Source organism: Sinohyriopsis cumingii, chromosome 10 (genome assembly GCF_028554795.1).
Source record: "Sinohyriopsis cumingii isolate HCF-2022 chromosome 10, ASM2855479v2, whole genome shotgun sequence".
Classification (NCBI taxonomy): Eukaryota; Metazoa; Mollusca; class Bivalvia; order Unionida; family Unionidae; genus Sinohyriopsis; species Sinohyriopsis cumingii.
In genome coordinates this window covers 71319823-71334505 of record NC_142970.1, presented here as the reverse complement: position 1 = coordinate 71334505, position 14683 = coordinate 71319823, and the positions used below count along the sequence as shown (strand labels likewise).

At 31.1% G+C, this 14683-nt stretch overlaps 1 protein-coding gene across 1 annotated transcript in view; it reads right to left on the bottom strand.

Annotated features, from left to right (window-relative positions):
• Nucleotides 1–14683, bottom strand: part of LOC149790372 (uncharacterized) — a 273840-nt gene that overhangs the window by 95676 nt on the left and 163481 nt on the right. The window contains exons 33-34 of the mRNA XM_089973208.1: nt 4915–5050; nt 1857–2037 (exon numbers count right to left, since the gene is read on the bottom strand). Coding sequence (XP_089829334.1) covers nt 1857–2037; nt 4915–5050 — 317 coding nt within the window. The remainder of the gene's footprint in view (nt 1–1856; nt 2038–4914; nt 5051–14683) is intronic.

Below are 14683 nucleotides of genomic sequence, written 5' to 3'. Positions count from 1 at the left end.
GTATTAGGAGGGCTGGATTTGTAAAGTAGTGAATGCACTCCTAATGTATCATGTAAAGTAGTGAATGCACTCCTAATGTATCATGTAAAGTAGTGAATGCACTCCTAATGTATCATGTAAAGTAGTAAATGCACTCCTAATGTATCATGTAAAGTAGTGAATGCACTCCTAATGTATCAGTATTAGGAGGACTGGATTTGTAAAGTAGTGAATACACTCCTAATGTATCATGTAAAGTAGTGAATGCACTCCTAATGTATCATGTAAAGTAGTGAATGCACTCCTAATGTATCATGTAAAGTAGTAAATGCACTCCTAATGTATCATGTAAAGTAGTGAATGCACTCCTAATGTATCAGTATTAGGAGGACTGGATTTGTAAAGTAGTGAATGCACTCCTAATGTATCATGTAAAGTAGTGAATGCACTCCTAATGTATCATGTAAAGTAGTGAATGCACTCCTAATGTATCATGTAAAGTAGTAAATGCACTCCTAATGTATCATGTAAAGTAGTGAATGCACTCCTAATGTATCAGTATTAGGAGGACTGGATTTGTAAAGTAGTGAATACACTCCTAATGTATCATGTAAAGTAGTGAATGCACTCCTAATGTATCATGTAAAGTAGTGAATGCACTCCTAATGTATCATGTAAAGTAGTGAATGCACTCCTAATGTATCATGTAAAGTAGTGAATGCACTCCTAATGTATCATGTAAAGTAGTGAATGTACTCAATGTGTTATGATTGGGAGGGCTGGATTTGTAAAGTACTGAATGTAATGTATCATGATTGCATAAAGTATATCAAGAAGAAATAAGTATTTAATCTCACATAGTTTATATCTAAACAAATTAAACAATTCTTTTACTGGATTAATTAAAGAACACATCTTATTGCCAAAGTTAATAGAAACTTTTTAATACCTATCAATGAAGAACTTATTCTTAGAAAAATGCTGAAACAAACTTTCTTCAACTTTATCCACTAATGAACGCATATCAACATGAAAAATATGTGAATTAATTTCCTGATAATCATTTGCAATGGTTTTGGTACTGAGATGAACAAGTGATTAAGGTTTTAAATTATTATCATTTCAAAGGTGCTTTTATTTATTAAATGGCATCAATGATCAATTTAGCCCAGTGTTTCATATATTCATTTATCTTTAATGTTATATTTAAAAAAAAATATATACTGTCTTTTTCCATGATATCATCAAAATTTATAGTATTACTGTTTCTTGCATAATCCACCAAAAACTATGTCAAATAAGAATGTAATTTTAACCAGTGTTGAAAGGTTTCTTACATCCTGTTTATTTTGTCTTCCAAATTTAAAGTTGTAAAAGATATGTGATTTTCAAAGACTCTAAATTTGAACCGAACAATTTTGATGTCACTGTAAAAGGAATGCCACGATGTCACCATTCACAATCATAAGAACAAAAACATCAAAACCTTCTGTATCAACCAAAATGAGACCACTCCCCAAATAATAAGTTTTGCTTTGGTCCAATTTGCTTCAACAAAAAGAAAACAATCTTCTACAACTGAACCACTTTCAAACACTGTCCACTATTCCATAATCCAATCAGTGATGGAAAATCTTATAAAATCCACCTACAAACATAGCCCACTATTTAACAGTCCAATCGGTGATGAAAACTCTTTTAAAAACCACCTTCAGACCCAGCCCACTATTCTTCAAAGAGAGGTTTCAGTGTAAATTGCTGTAATGGCGACCTCTTCTGATTGAGAAAATGAAGACCTCGTTATGTTTATAATTAGATTCTGCTTACACCTCTATCTGTCCTACATTTTTGTTGAAGTTGGATAAATGAAAACTAACCCTGACAGATATAAAATATGGATATCCTTCTCTCAGAGACACTGGATTATTGGTGTCGGAGTCGGCACACGTGTCTCTGGTTAAAGTGTAAGTCATGGCATCATCCAGACCTGGCTCTGATCCAACAGCCCACAGGTAATAATCTATTTCACTCTCCACTTCATAGAACACCCCATTCCAGCTGGAAAATAAAAAGAAAGGATTTTCATTGTCCAATATATTTATATGCTGAAGAAAAAGAATATAAACACACCTACCAATATTAAAATAAATTAAGTTCTGACATATACAAATGTACAGATACTTGTTAATTTCAGTTTGGCCTATTAGAGATCCTGAAAAATTTATCTACCCCAAAAATGCAATTAGTGTTTGCACTTTAAGTCAATGTTTAATCTTTTATTATTTTATCTATGTATTTCTCTAGCATATGCATTTAAGCTAGAATCAACTTCATTTATTGTTCATTAACTCATTGCTTACTGTTCATACATTTAGGCTAAAATCATCTTCATTTATTGTTTATTAACTCATTGCCTATTGTTCATACATTTAAGGTAGAATCATCTTCATTTATTGTTAATTAACTCATTGCTTACTGTGCATACATTTAAGGTAAAATCATCTTCAATCTTCATTATTCTTTATTAACTCATTGCTTACTGTTCACACATTTAGGCTAAAATCATCTTCATTTATTGTTTATTAACTCATTGCTTACTGTTCATACATTTAGGCTAAAATCAACTTCATTTATTGTTTATTAACTCACTGCTTACTGTTCATACATTTAGGCTAAAATCATCTTCATTTATTGCTTATTAACTCATTGATTATTGTTCACACATTTAGGCTAAAATCATCTTCATTATTATTTATTAACTCATTGCTTACTGTTCATACATTTAAGCTCAAATCAACTTCATTTATTGTTTATTAACTCATTGCTTACTGTTCATACATTTAGGCTAAAATCATCTTCATTTATTGTTTATTAACTCATTGCTTACTCTTCACACATTTAGGCTAAAATCATCTTCATTTATTGTTTATTAACTCATTGCTTACTGTTCATACATTTAAGCTAGAATCATCTTCATTTATTGTTAATTAACTCATTGCTTACTGTGCATACATTTAAGCTAAAATCATCTTCAATCTTCATTATTGTTTATTAACTCATTGCTTACTGTTCATACATTTAGGCTAAAATCATCTTCATTTATTGTTTATTAACTCATTGCTTACTGTTCACACATTTAGGTTAAAATCATCTTCATTTATTGTTTATTAACTCATTGCTTACTGTTCATACATTTAAGCTCAAATCAACTTCATTTATTGTTTATTAACTCATTGCTTACTGTGCATACATTTAGGCTAAAATCATCTTCATTTATTGTTTATTAACTCACTGCTTACTGTTCATACATTTAGGCTAAAATCATCTTCATTTATTGTTTATTAACTCATTGATTACTGTTCACACATTTAGGCTAAAATCAACTTCATTTATTGTTTATTAACTCACTGCTTACTGTTCATACATTTAGGCTAAAATCATCTTCATTTATTGCTTATTAACTCATTGATTATTGTTCACACATTTAGGCTAAAATCAACTTCATTTATTGTTTATTAACTCACTGCTTACTGTTCATACATTTAGGCTAAAATCATCTTCATTCATAATTTCAACATTTAATATTTTGTGCATTTCTAAAGGGTTATGTTTTAATTACAATCTCATCATCCATTTCCATCTCATTATTTTCGATGATCATTTTTAGTCGTGCTTTTTATTATCAACAGTCAACTATAAATGATTACAGAAAACATAACAGCTAGTTATTTATCTAGTTGCAATTAAAACTGGCAATCATTTGTTTAAATTTCATATTTGTGTGCACTGAAATTATTTCTATGTAAAATAATACTTGCTTTATATTTGTGTAGTTATTCACAGTGAATGTTATCTACAGTGTGTATGTGGACAGGTCTATTAATGATTTTGATTTCATCAGTTATTCAAGTCAGAAAATAAATGCATCATGTGTGCATAATTTGGCAGTTTCATTTATTTTACAAGACATTTGAATTCAGTTATAATTGCAAGCATCCTAACTGCAGTTAATAAATAGTATACATGAAAGAAATCATCAAAGATTTCAATATTGTCAGTAGTTGCATTCAACATCTATGTTTTTTTCTCTTCATCATTTATTCATTGTTTATAATTTATGCCTTATTGCTTACGTAAGTGTTTATGACTTACCAATTACAATATAGCATTTAATTTATTGCTCCTCAACAGTTTTTAACTTGGTGCTTAACATTTACTCTGTGTTTGTTCATTGTTTGTTTGCCATTCATTTTCCATTTGTTCATCACACCATTTGCATTCAGTGGGGTACATAAAATGTTTATTGGTGTCTAAATAGCATCCTAATCAATACAAGAATTGCCATATCAACAGAGTAAGAAAGTAGGTCACTGATCAACAGAGTAAGAAAGTAGGTCACTGATCAACATTTTTCCAATATGAGTAGTATCCTTTAAGATAAGTACACCCATCAAATCCCATGACTGTATAAGCAACATGGTCTGAGGAATTGAGCAAAATGCAAGCGCTTAACAATCACCAGATCATGAATACAAAGTGATGCAACCTATTTTAACCTGTGATAACTGAATATCCTCCATGAGGACTGGTTTGGTTTTGTGGGTGTTTAATGCAATTTTTCAGCACATGATAGGCTATACAATGTGACCAGTAGGAGGAAGAACCTAGAAAGACCCCAGGAAGAACTACCAATCCACAGGAATCTACTGGCAAGCTTTCTTACATAGCCAAGGTGGGTGAGCTAAGAATCACACCTCCATGAGAAATACAACTATCAAGTTTCGATATATACAATAGCGCATGAAGAACAGGGCTAAATGCAATATCATATTGCTGACCCATATGCGAACAACAATAACAACAACATCGGAAATGTGATACCCAAGTCTCATCAATGCTTCACCTGTGAGAAACAAATACAGACAAAATACATACCAGGCTCCGACTTCTGAAGTAGAGGTAATAAACTTGCCACCCACAGTAATAGGTACACTGGTTTTTTCTGGACTTGTAACATCAATTTTTACACCACTAGATGTCACTGTCATTGTTCTGTTGACAAAATCAATGGCTGAAAGGAAGAAGAAAATCATTGCTGGTCTAAATACAAGATAAAAGTCACCTCCAGTCTATCATGTCTGACATGACCTTTGAAAACATAATGGCCACTTCCAAAAACTAACCTGTTACTTTGAACTTTGACTTTTTAAATTCTCCAATTTACTGAATAGTTCTACTTGTAAACCTAATTCAAAATCAAAAGAAAACCATTGATAAGAATGTTAGATATAACCTCTTTTACGACATTAAATCAAACTGTTCCCCAAACTTCATTCTATGAACTTTGACATTTGACCTTTATGCCTGATCCATATCTAAGCTTGTGCACAAAGTTTAATGTCAAGCTACTTAAGAAGAATACGAATGTAATCTTCACCTAAGAGCACTTTAGTTTTCAATCTTGAAGGCCTAAATGTACAATAAGACAAATATGCAAACAAGAAAAGACAGACAGATGGGACTTTCCTTTCTTTAAAAAATGTTGCAGAAAAGTATAAAAAAATGTGGTGCAACAATTTTCTGAAATGAATGTGTTATAGCTGCTCTACTATTCTGCTTCACAATATACTGTTCCACTTTATGATGACACTATTAACCTAAATACCTAAATAACAAAGTGGTCTTCCAATAAAGTAATAAATATATTCTTTTTAGAAATCTAGAGATAGAATCAGGTCAAGTAATTAAGCAGCAGAGAGGGTGAACAGACCTTTTGCTAGAACGTCATTTTTGAAAAAAATAAAGTTTCCTATGAAGTTGAAAAATATAAGGTCAATAACGCCAAACTGAAGCTTCTATCTAACCGAGAGTTTCTCTAATTGGGTTAGTTTATTTTGTTGCTTTATTTTTGTCGTTAGTTTTTTTCTAAATTTGTATGAGTGTTTAAGTTTACCCCACCAGAAGTTTTATTGAGATCGCAACCTCTCTGCTGCTACAGATGTGTGAGTAATTAAATCAATCTATCAACCAAATATTTTATCAAGACTTATACGATATTGGGATAGAGGATCATGTAAATTTATTGAAATAAATCCGTGTGGAGTATGTTGTGTTTTTGAAAAGAAGTTTTTAAATCTGTAAATGTGTGAAATGTGATACAAATAAATATAAAATTATTTCTAATAATAAAATAGGTTGTGATATCGCTACTTTGTTAGGAAAATTACCAGGAACTCCATGGGCTACATACGCAGGAGAAAAACATCTTCCAGGATATAATTATTGTGGTCCTGGAAAACAGCTTGATATTTGACTTGACAAGCGAGATCAACCAAGACCTGGTGAATATCCAATAAACGCGATTGATAAAGCGTGTCATGTTCATGATGTAGCTCATAAAAATCTAGATCTCCAACAAAGACATATTGCAGGTGTGAAGCTGATTCATACATTAAATTCCATAAAAAATAAATCTGTCAAAGAATCATTTTCTAATTGGTCGATAAGATCTGCAATGAAAAGTAAACTAGTATTAGGAGCCAGTAATTAATCAACTGATTATTATAAAATAATGAAATCTATTCATTATAGCCCAAAAAGACATTGGAAAGGTAGAGCAGCAATTAGTAAACTCGCTAAAGCAGCAAATGTTACACATTCTGTTGTTGCAAAATGGTTAGCACAACAGGTAATATGGCAAATTTATCAACCATCAATAATAAAAATTTCACATGCACATTTTGACGTCAGCACTCCTAATGAAGTTCATCAAGCAGATATTTTATTTTTACCACAAGATACTATTAGAATTGGTAGATGTCAATTAACATACAAATATGTGTTAACTGTTTTTGACATTGCAAGTAGATATAAGGAAGCAGAGCTGTTATCAACTAAAACAGCAACTGAAGTTTCTTCTGCTTTTAAATGAATTTATCAACAATGATCTGGACCACAAGGTGGTCTACAATGGCCACAGTTATAACAGGTTGATGCTGGCAAGGAATTTCTAGGTGCAGTATCGTCATTGATGAAAAAACAGAATGTAAAAATCAGACAAGGACATCCTGCAATTCATTGTGATCGGACAATTGTTGAACGATTTAACTGAACACTTGCTGAGCAGTTATTTGGATATCAATATGCAATAGAAATAATTCAGAAAGATACGAGATCTTGCGAACGGGTTGCAAGATTACCAAGTGCAATAGCTGTGTTAAATAATGAAATGACTCGAACATCTGCCATGACATGAATTTTCAAAACAACCAGTATTAGGTAATGTGACTGTCAGTTATTTATATGAACCCGGTGAACTTGAAAGTGGTAAAAAAAGAGCGACTGATCCTATTTGGAGTATTACGATAGATAAAATTTCTAGTATGGCAACATCTACGGGTAGACCTGCAATCTAAAGATTAGATTCAACTGCTCCTCAACATGGATTTGTATGCAAGCAATTACAAGTAATTCCTGAAGACACAAATACCACCACATTCACTTTTGTAAACTAGTGCCATTGTGCCAGCATCCTTACGTCGATTACATTGAAGACAGGTCAGCATTACATTTTCACATGTTTGACCAAAATTTCTATTAATTCTGTCTACAGTAAATTGTCTTGGATTATTATTTGAATACTGCCACAGCATTACTGTGTTACAGCTCGCACAATGATTATTTTCCTGTTGTTTCGGTGTCATGATAAATTCAGCAATGAGATCAAAGTCACGCTTATGTTTTTTGTCACATTGTTTATAACTAATTTTTTCTTACTACAGTATATCATTATCAATAACACGGATCGCCAAAACCTCTGGTGTTGCCAGCAGTTTCTGTAAAGTCTATGACAATTCTCCGCAGTTGAGATATTCTTCTGACTCGAGACACTGCGAGATAAACTAAGTTTGACCATTTATACGATCATCAATGATCCAAACATTTGTATCAGAAATGGTTAATCCTTGTGATGAATCTTTCTACTTGCAATTATCAAATTATTTGGTCTCCATAAATTCAAAAAATTATTAATATGAGTTTCTGAAATTATATCATGCATTATTTCAGACTGAATTTTATTTGGTTGTGGTATGATTAATTTCTTAAACTCTTAATTCTGGATCAAGCACTCTATGATCATTAGTTATTTCTTCATAATAATCTACAAAAATCTTCAGCCATTTATGTGGAGACAATCCAACAAAAGGAGGTGGTTGACCATGATCGCCACACATTATTATAGCAGTATTTTTTGTCAATAACCAATCAAGAAATATTTTTAACATATCCAAGGATACCATGAATATTTCATCCCAAACGATATTCCTTGGAATATATTTCTCTCTCAGGAGACTATTTATCTCCCTTCCATCGAAAGAATTTATAAGTGCATGATTTAATATTTCTTTCTTTTATTTCTCTTGCAAGTCTGTGTGTAAGTGTTAATACAACTATTTCTGAACAACTGTTCAAGAATAATTGGATCACATGAATTGTTCTAACCGAACCTCCAGGCCCATTGAGATAAACTGTTTTATTTCTAGCTACACAATCATATACTGATGGTGCAGATGATAATTTTGATATTTGATTTTTTTTTTATAACAAATATCCTTAATTTCAACATCAGCGGATTCAGAATAATCGAGTATATTTTCTCGTTTTATTCTCCATTCACCCCATGATGCATAATTACTGATATGTAGTTGTTCTAGCAATCCTGTATTCTTGCTGATATAAAACTAATCCATATGACTCTGACAGCAAACTTGGAAACTCTCTTTATCATCAATAATAGATTTATCGAAACATACGCGAGCATTGAAGATCTTAAATGAGTAAACTGCGGTGACTCACCATCAGTGTAACTCACAATTGTACCTAATTTAGTTCCATCCTATAAGTTAACATTACTGCGACTTATAAATGTATTTCTATTTGTTGTATCAGCAATTATAAAATCTAGTTCAGCATCATCTATAATCAATCTTGTACAATGTCGTTTATGATCATATGATCATCCTTGGGTGAATTTACCGATTATTTTTCTGCAAAAATCTTTTGTGATTTTATTCTCAAAATCACTTTTATTGGGATTTTAAACATCAGACTATTTCTTTTGTTGTGGTAACCAAACTTCTTAAGTGGATGATACGATATAATTGCTTCACTTACAATTGAAGATAACAGTATTTTTACATCGAGAATATATCGTAATAAAACTATTGGTGCCCACATTTTTTCTGAATTTTTTTTGCCAAACCAGACATAACAAATCGAATGAAGTTTTCAGCAAACTTAAAAAGCTCAATACAAGCAAATCCAGTCAAGCCAAAATCCAGTAATGGTCCATTTATCAATACTCTGGTCATCTTGTATGTGGGGTATCCAAATCACTCAAAATACTTACAACACTCTCCCATACCAAAAAACTTCTGGGATAACATGCAACCATATCAACTGAAATAACACCTCTGTGATCGTATTTAGTATTCCATAATCCACTGTGTCCGTATTCGACACAGCTGCATTGTATTTCTTCAAGAAAATCCAATCGTGTTGGTTTCCACAAATTTTTCTCTTTAGCAAAATGAGCAGCAACTGAAGGAATGGTAAAACAATTACTCAGTAATTGTTCGGCCTTGACATCGTCAGGGTCATGGGTATATTTCAATGCAAGATTCATCATTCCTTCATTATGATAAATATCTCCATTAGGCCATACAAACTGATATTTTCCATTATCTGAACTCTGAAACAACCACATGGATACAGGATCATTCTTACTTATTTCATTAATAAAATTAAATATATCTTCTTGATAAAATTTAACAGCTCCATTTTGTGGAAATATTGTTAATGCATTAGTCCACGCATGTGCACTATGATCAATAATTTCACTCAAAGCTCCTTTCGATTTATACTTTGATTCATATAAAATCTCTTCGGTTCTTGTTTTTACTATTATCGGGAACTGTAATTTCTTTCCTAATTCAGAGACGTCTTTCAAAGATGCTCCAGTATCTTTAACTATTTCTCCCCATTTTATGTCTTTTATCCGTTAAACCATTTCCAAGTATCGCGTTTGTGAAATGTTCCATTACTCGTTTGGCTACACAATTTAGCCATGATAATTTCATCAGTTTTAGATTATTAACATTGGGCTAATCATTCATCTGATAAATTCCATAAATAACCACGTTTACAGGATATGCTCTTTCATAATATGGTTTTTCAATACCAGTCAATATTCCTGGTTAGGAATTTTTTACTTAATATGGCAATTTTTTCATTATGAAGAAAAGGGCCACGTTTATCACTGATAATCCAAGTATTATTGTTTGTTTTTGCTAATATAATAAACTTTACTGTGAAAAAAATATCTTTGATTGTCGAGATAATTAATAATCGGTGCTACTCATTTGTTGTTCATTATAGCATTGATAATATCAGTGTTGCATATGATGCACCATCTTTACTAAATTCTTTCTTGGCATCATGAATACTATTAATTATTGTTTTATTCATCTGATCAACCAGAACTCCACATTGGTAAGTCAAGATTAAATTTATCTTTAGAAGGTTTTATTTTAATCTCAGTTAATTCTTCCATATTATAATTATAATTAAGACAAGTACATATTTAAATTTATATATATATATATATATATATATATATATATATATATATATATATATATATATATATATATATATATATATATAAAATGATTCAAACAAAGAATAACTGCAAATGGCTTATGGTAGGCTTATGGTAGGCTCCACAACTCCTTGTGACAAAGCTCGTGTAAATGAATTCTGTGGATATCATTTACAAAGTTTACTGAGAGTGAGTTTAGGACAAAAACCATGTTTACAGTGTGGTGTTGGAGTTAGAGGAGAAACGCAGTTATGTGTGCTATGTGGTGGTAAAAAATAGAGAGCTCAAAAGATATTACGATTTTAAAAAATAACAATTACAATAACGATAAAGTGAAATGTGAAAGATTATCTAGATAGATTTTAAAAATAATTCAGACAAATCATTATTTAAACAAAATAATATTATATATAAATGGAGCAAAAAGAATTTGTGAGACATCCCATCATCAAGAATTATGAAGCATCTTGTGATGGTATTATCAGGCACTGTCGACTAAAAAAGCCAGTTGGTAATGTCACTAATACAGGTTATCTCATGATCAATACTAAATGGAATAAACATTATTCCAGTCATAGGTTTGTTGTATACGAGTGTTTTCGAGGGGGCGGGGCTTGAAGACGATCATGTGATTGATTGATCATATTAATAACCAGAACTTGATAACTCTTTAGATAATTTGCAAGCCATTATACAAAGCCAGAACAGCAGATTTGGAAATACTGGCAAACGTTCAAAAATTGCAAGACTGTAAATACAGATAATATAACCAAATCAGCTTTTCAAAGATATATAAACAAAAAATTATATTTCAATATCTCCTGATTGTGTTAGATACAGAGAGATGAAATGAGATAACCCTGTCAGATAAAAGATAGAGCAAGTAACACAGAGTGAGTAACCTTGCCTGTATTTTATAAGAATATTCGCTTATAATTAAATGATTATTTTTTTAGTTAATTTTTTCCCCATCATGTTGCAAATAATATAACCAAATCTGTATTTTCAAAAAATATACTTAGCTATCTTAGTTCAGGGTATAACTCTATTGTAAGAGAGTAATTTAATGTTTTTATGACTTCGGTGAGGATATACGTCAAGGGGAATAACTATGTTAGAAAGGTAAAGCCTGTAATCTTACAAATAATTTTTATTTTATTGACCAACAATGGTTTTTTGCTTGATTTTTTAAGAAACATTATCCTTATTTTTCTGAATCAGTCAGGTTTCTCTTGCTGCATCTAGATTTTATTAGTGATAGCTACTTTTAATACAGAATGGGGATTATAAACAGATATACGTGCCCATATTTAAATGATGATGATATTTAAACCTTGACTTTGTCAGTGCAGAAATATATGTATACAATGTGTTTAAAATCAGAAATAAATCCACACTGATTTTACTCATATATCAGTAAGATATATACAGTGGTACAATGCTAGAGTGTTAGATTCTCACAAGTCTCGTGGCGGACATCTGTTGATGATGGTTACATTCGCAATTTTCACATTAAAAAAAAGGGGGGGGGGTCTTTTGCACTCTCCCAGGGGTTGATTATTGGGAGGGTGTGTGCAAAAATCGGTTGAAAATAGAGAAGGCACCTGATATGTATTGTGTTGCCCATAGAATTAAGTTAATTAAGTTAATATTGTGCTGTCCTTAGAATTAAGATTGTATATACGCTGTAAATATGCTGCTATAATTAAGATTATGTGCTTTGCTGTCCATGGAATTAAGTTAATTGAGATTATATGTTGTGCCATCCAAAAAAAAAACTGGTTGATGTTGGCTTAGAAAAAGCCAACGGTGACTTATATATTGTATTTTAAATATATATATCTATATAACGAATTATGAAAATATTAATGATATTATTTATGCAATAAAAAAATTAAAAAAGATGGTATAAAAATTCAACTTGATCCATAAAATATTATTTGTGATTTTGAATCATTGCGAATACGTAAATTTGAAGATAGATATACGCTACCACCAGAATACAAGTTTATTAAACTAATCCAACAAGCTATGTTCTATTCTTTGGTACTGTGAAAGATATGGAAATTTTTACAAAAATTATCTCTCTCAAGTGTGATCAAAAAAATTAGAACAGAATTAGCTCAAGAATATGAAATGAAAAAATTATTAACACGCAGTTAAAAAAGTTTATATCAGATGGTGAAAAAGAAAGTGCTGTCAGTGACTGTAGCCATGTCATTTGTGAAAGTAGTGAAGAAAGTTAGATCAGTAAAAAAAAAATCTGTCTGTAATTTTTTTAAAATCTTAGTTTATGGTAATATACCCATCAATTTGAAGAATTAGACAATATTTTTTAAGCTGATCTAATTCAATACAAGAATGTGCATAACTCATAAACTGATCTCTATCACACGTAATCATAATAATGTGTTCTTGCTGCAGTTCATTTAATTGTTCCTGCGTCAACAAAAAGATTTCATTGATGTATTCGTCAATAATTATAATAACATTAAATTGTTCTGTATTGACTGGGGGTGGTGTCATTATTATTCAGATATTGTTTTCATGTACCAGTCTTTGTCGTGTATGAAAACTCTCACATGTTGGTACATTATATAATACCTCTTGATTAAATAATTAATTGTAAAACACTCTACAAAAATATCTCGTTAAGATCTTAAATAGAGATTTATATTTAAATTTTCATTTCTTAAATCAATTAAGTGTCTGGATCGGTCAGTAAGTTTGAAATGTATTCTTGATAATAACAGATTATGACAATGAAGATAAACTGGATTGATCGGTTCTTGTACAATCAAATATCCAGGATGTACTTGTGGTGTAAATGTATATAAAATATCTCCCTGCTGAGCCTGACTAGATTTTTCAAGATTTATTTGATAGATGCCATCAATCGCATCACATACAAGATTGACTGTGATTGCTGAAAGTATATTTACAATTCCTGGTGAAATATGTCTACCACCAATATGGATCGTTATTGTGTTGAGAATATTTGCTGGTGGGGCTATTTTTTCCATGATTCAATGATTTTAGGAAAGTTTTCATTGATAATATTTTTTAGTTCCTCTTTATTCAATTTTGGTACCATGAATGTAAAATTACCTGGTCCTTTATACTCTTCTTCTGTTATTTTATAATGATTGGTAAATGGTTTTCTAGAGCAGGGGAAAGAACATGTTCAAATACCGCTTTCATGAAACACAATCATAATCTGATTCTACTTGATTTAGATGTTGTATTGTTTCACTGATCTGTTGTTTAATATCATCATTATAGTACTGTGATAATGACGTAAATAAGTTGCATATTTTGTTGATTGATTGATTGCTCTCAGAATTAATGGGATCGAAACACATTTTATAAACGTCCAAATATCTTAACTCATCACGAAAAGCATAAATATTATATACACATCAGTTCCATTCCATGGAAAACTATTTCGATATTTTGGAGTTGTTATATTTTTATTTTCATTTGTAAGAAATTTATTTAACTTTGGTTCTAGTGGACCTTGATAAACAGGTGCTATGTCAGGCCATCCTAACACAGTTGATTCGTGAATGGTGATAGTTATTTTCAATTCTCTTTTTGTTATAGATTTGATTCTGTGTTGAAATTCATCACTGATTTGTTCAATTTGACAACTTGCCAATCGGCAGTTCCATCTGGTTTATTTTTATTTGCAAATACAAATGAATTATATGCTATAATCCACCGAATGATTTTGATGTGATATTTGGCCAGCTGTAATATACTCGTAATTATGCTAGTGTTATTTCTTTTGCTGGAATTGCAGTTGGAAAATGAACACTAAATTCAGGATTAGCTGAACTCACCAATATCATCATGGTTTTCAACGACAATCTGTTGTAGTAATTCGTTCGATGTTGACATTATGATTATTATTATTATTTTCTAAATCCTGATTATTCAGATTTTGTGCAGTGCCTTCATGGTAGATTTTAATCATCTCTACAAACTCAGTGTCTGAAATTATTCCATCGCTAAGGCCTGAAGATATTAACAAAGACAATTTAG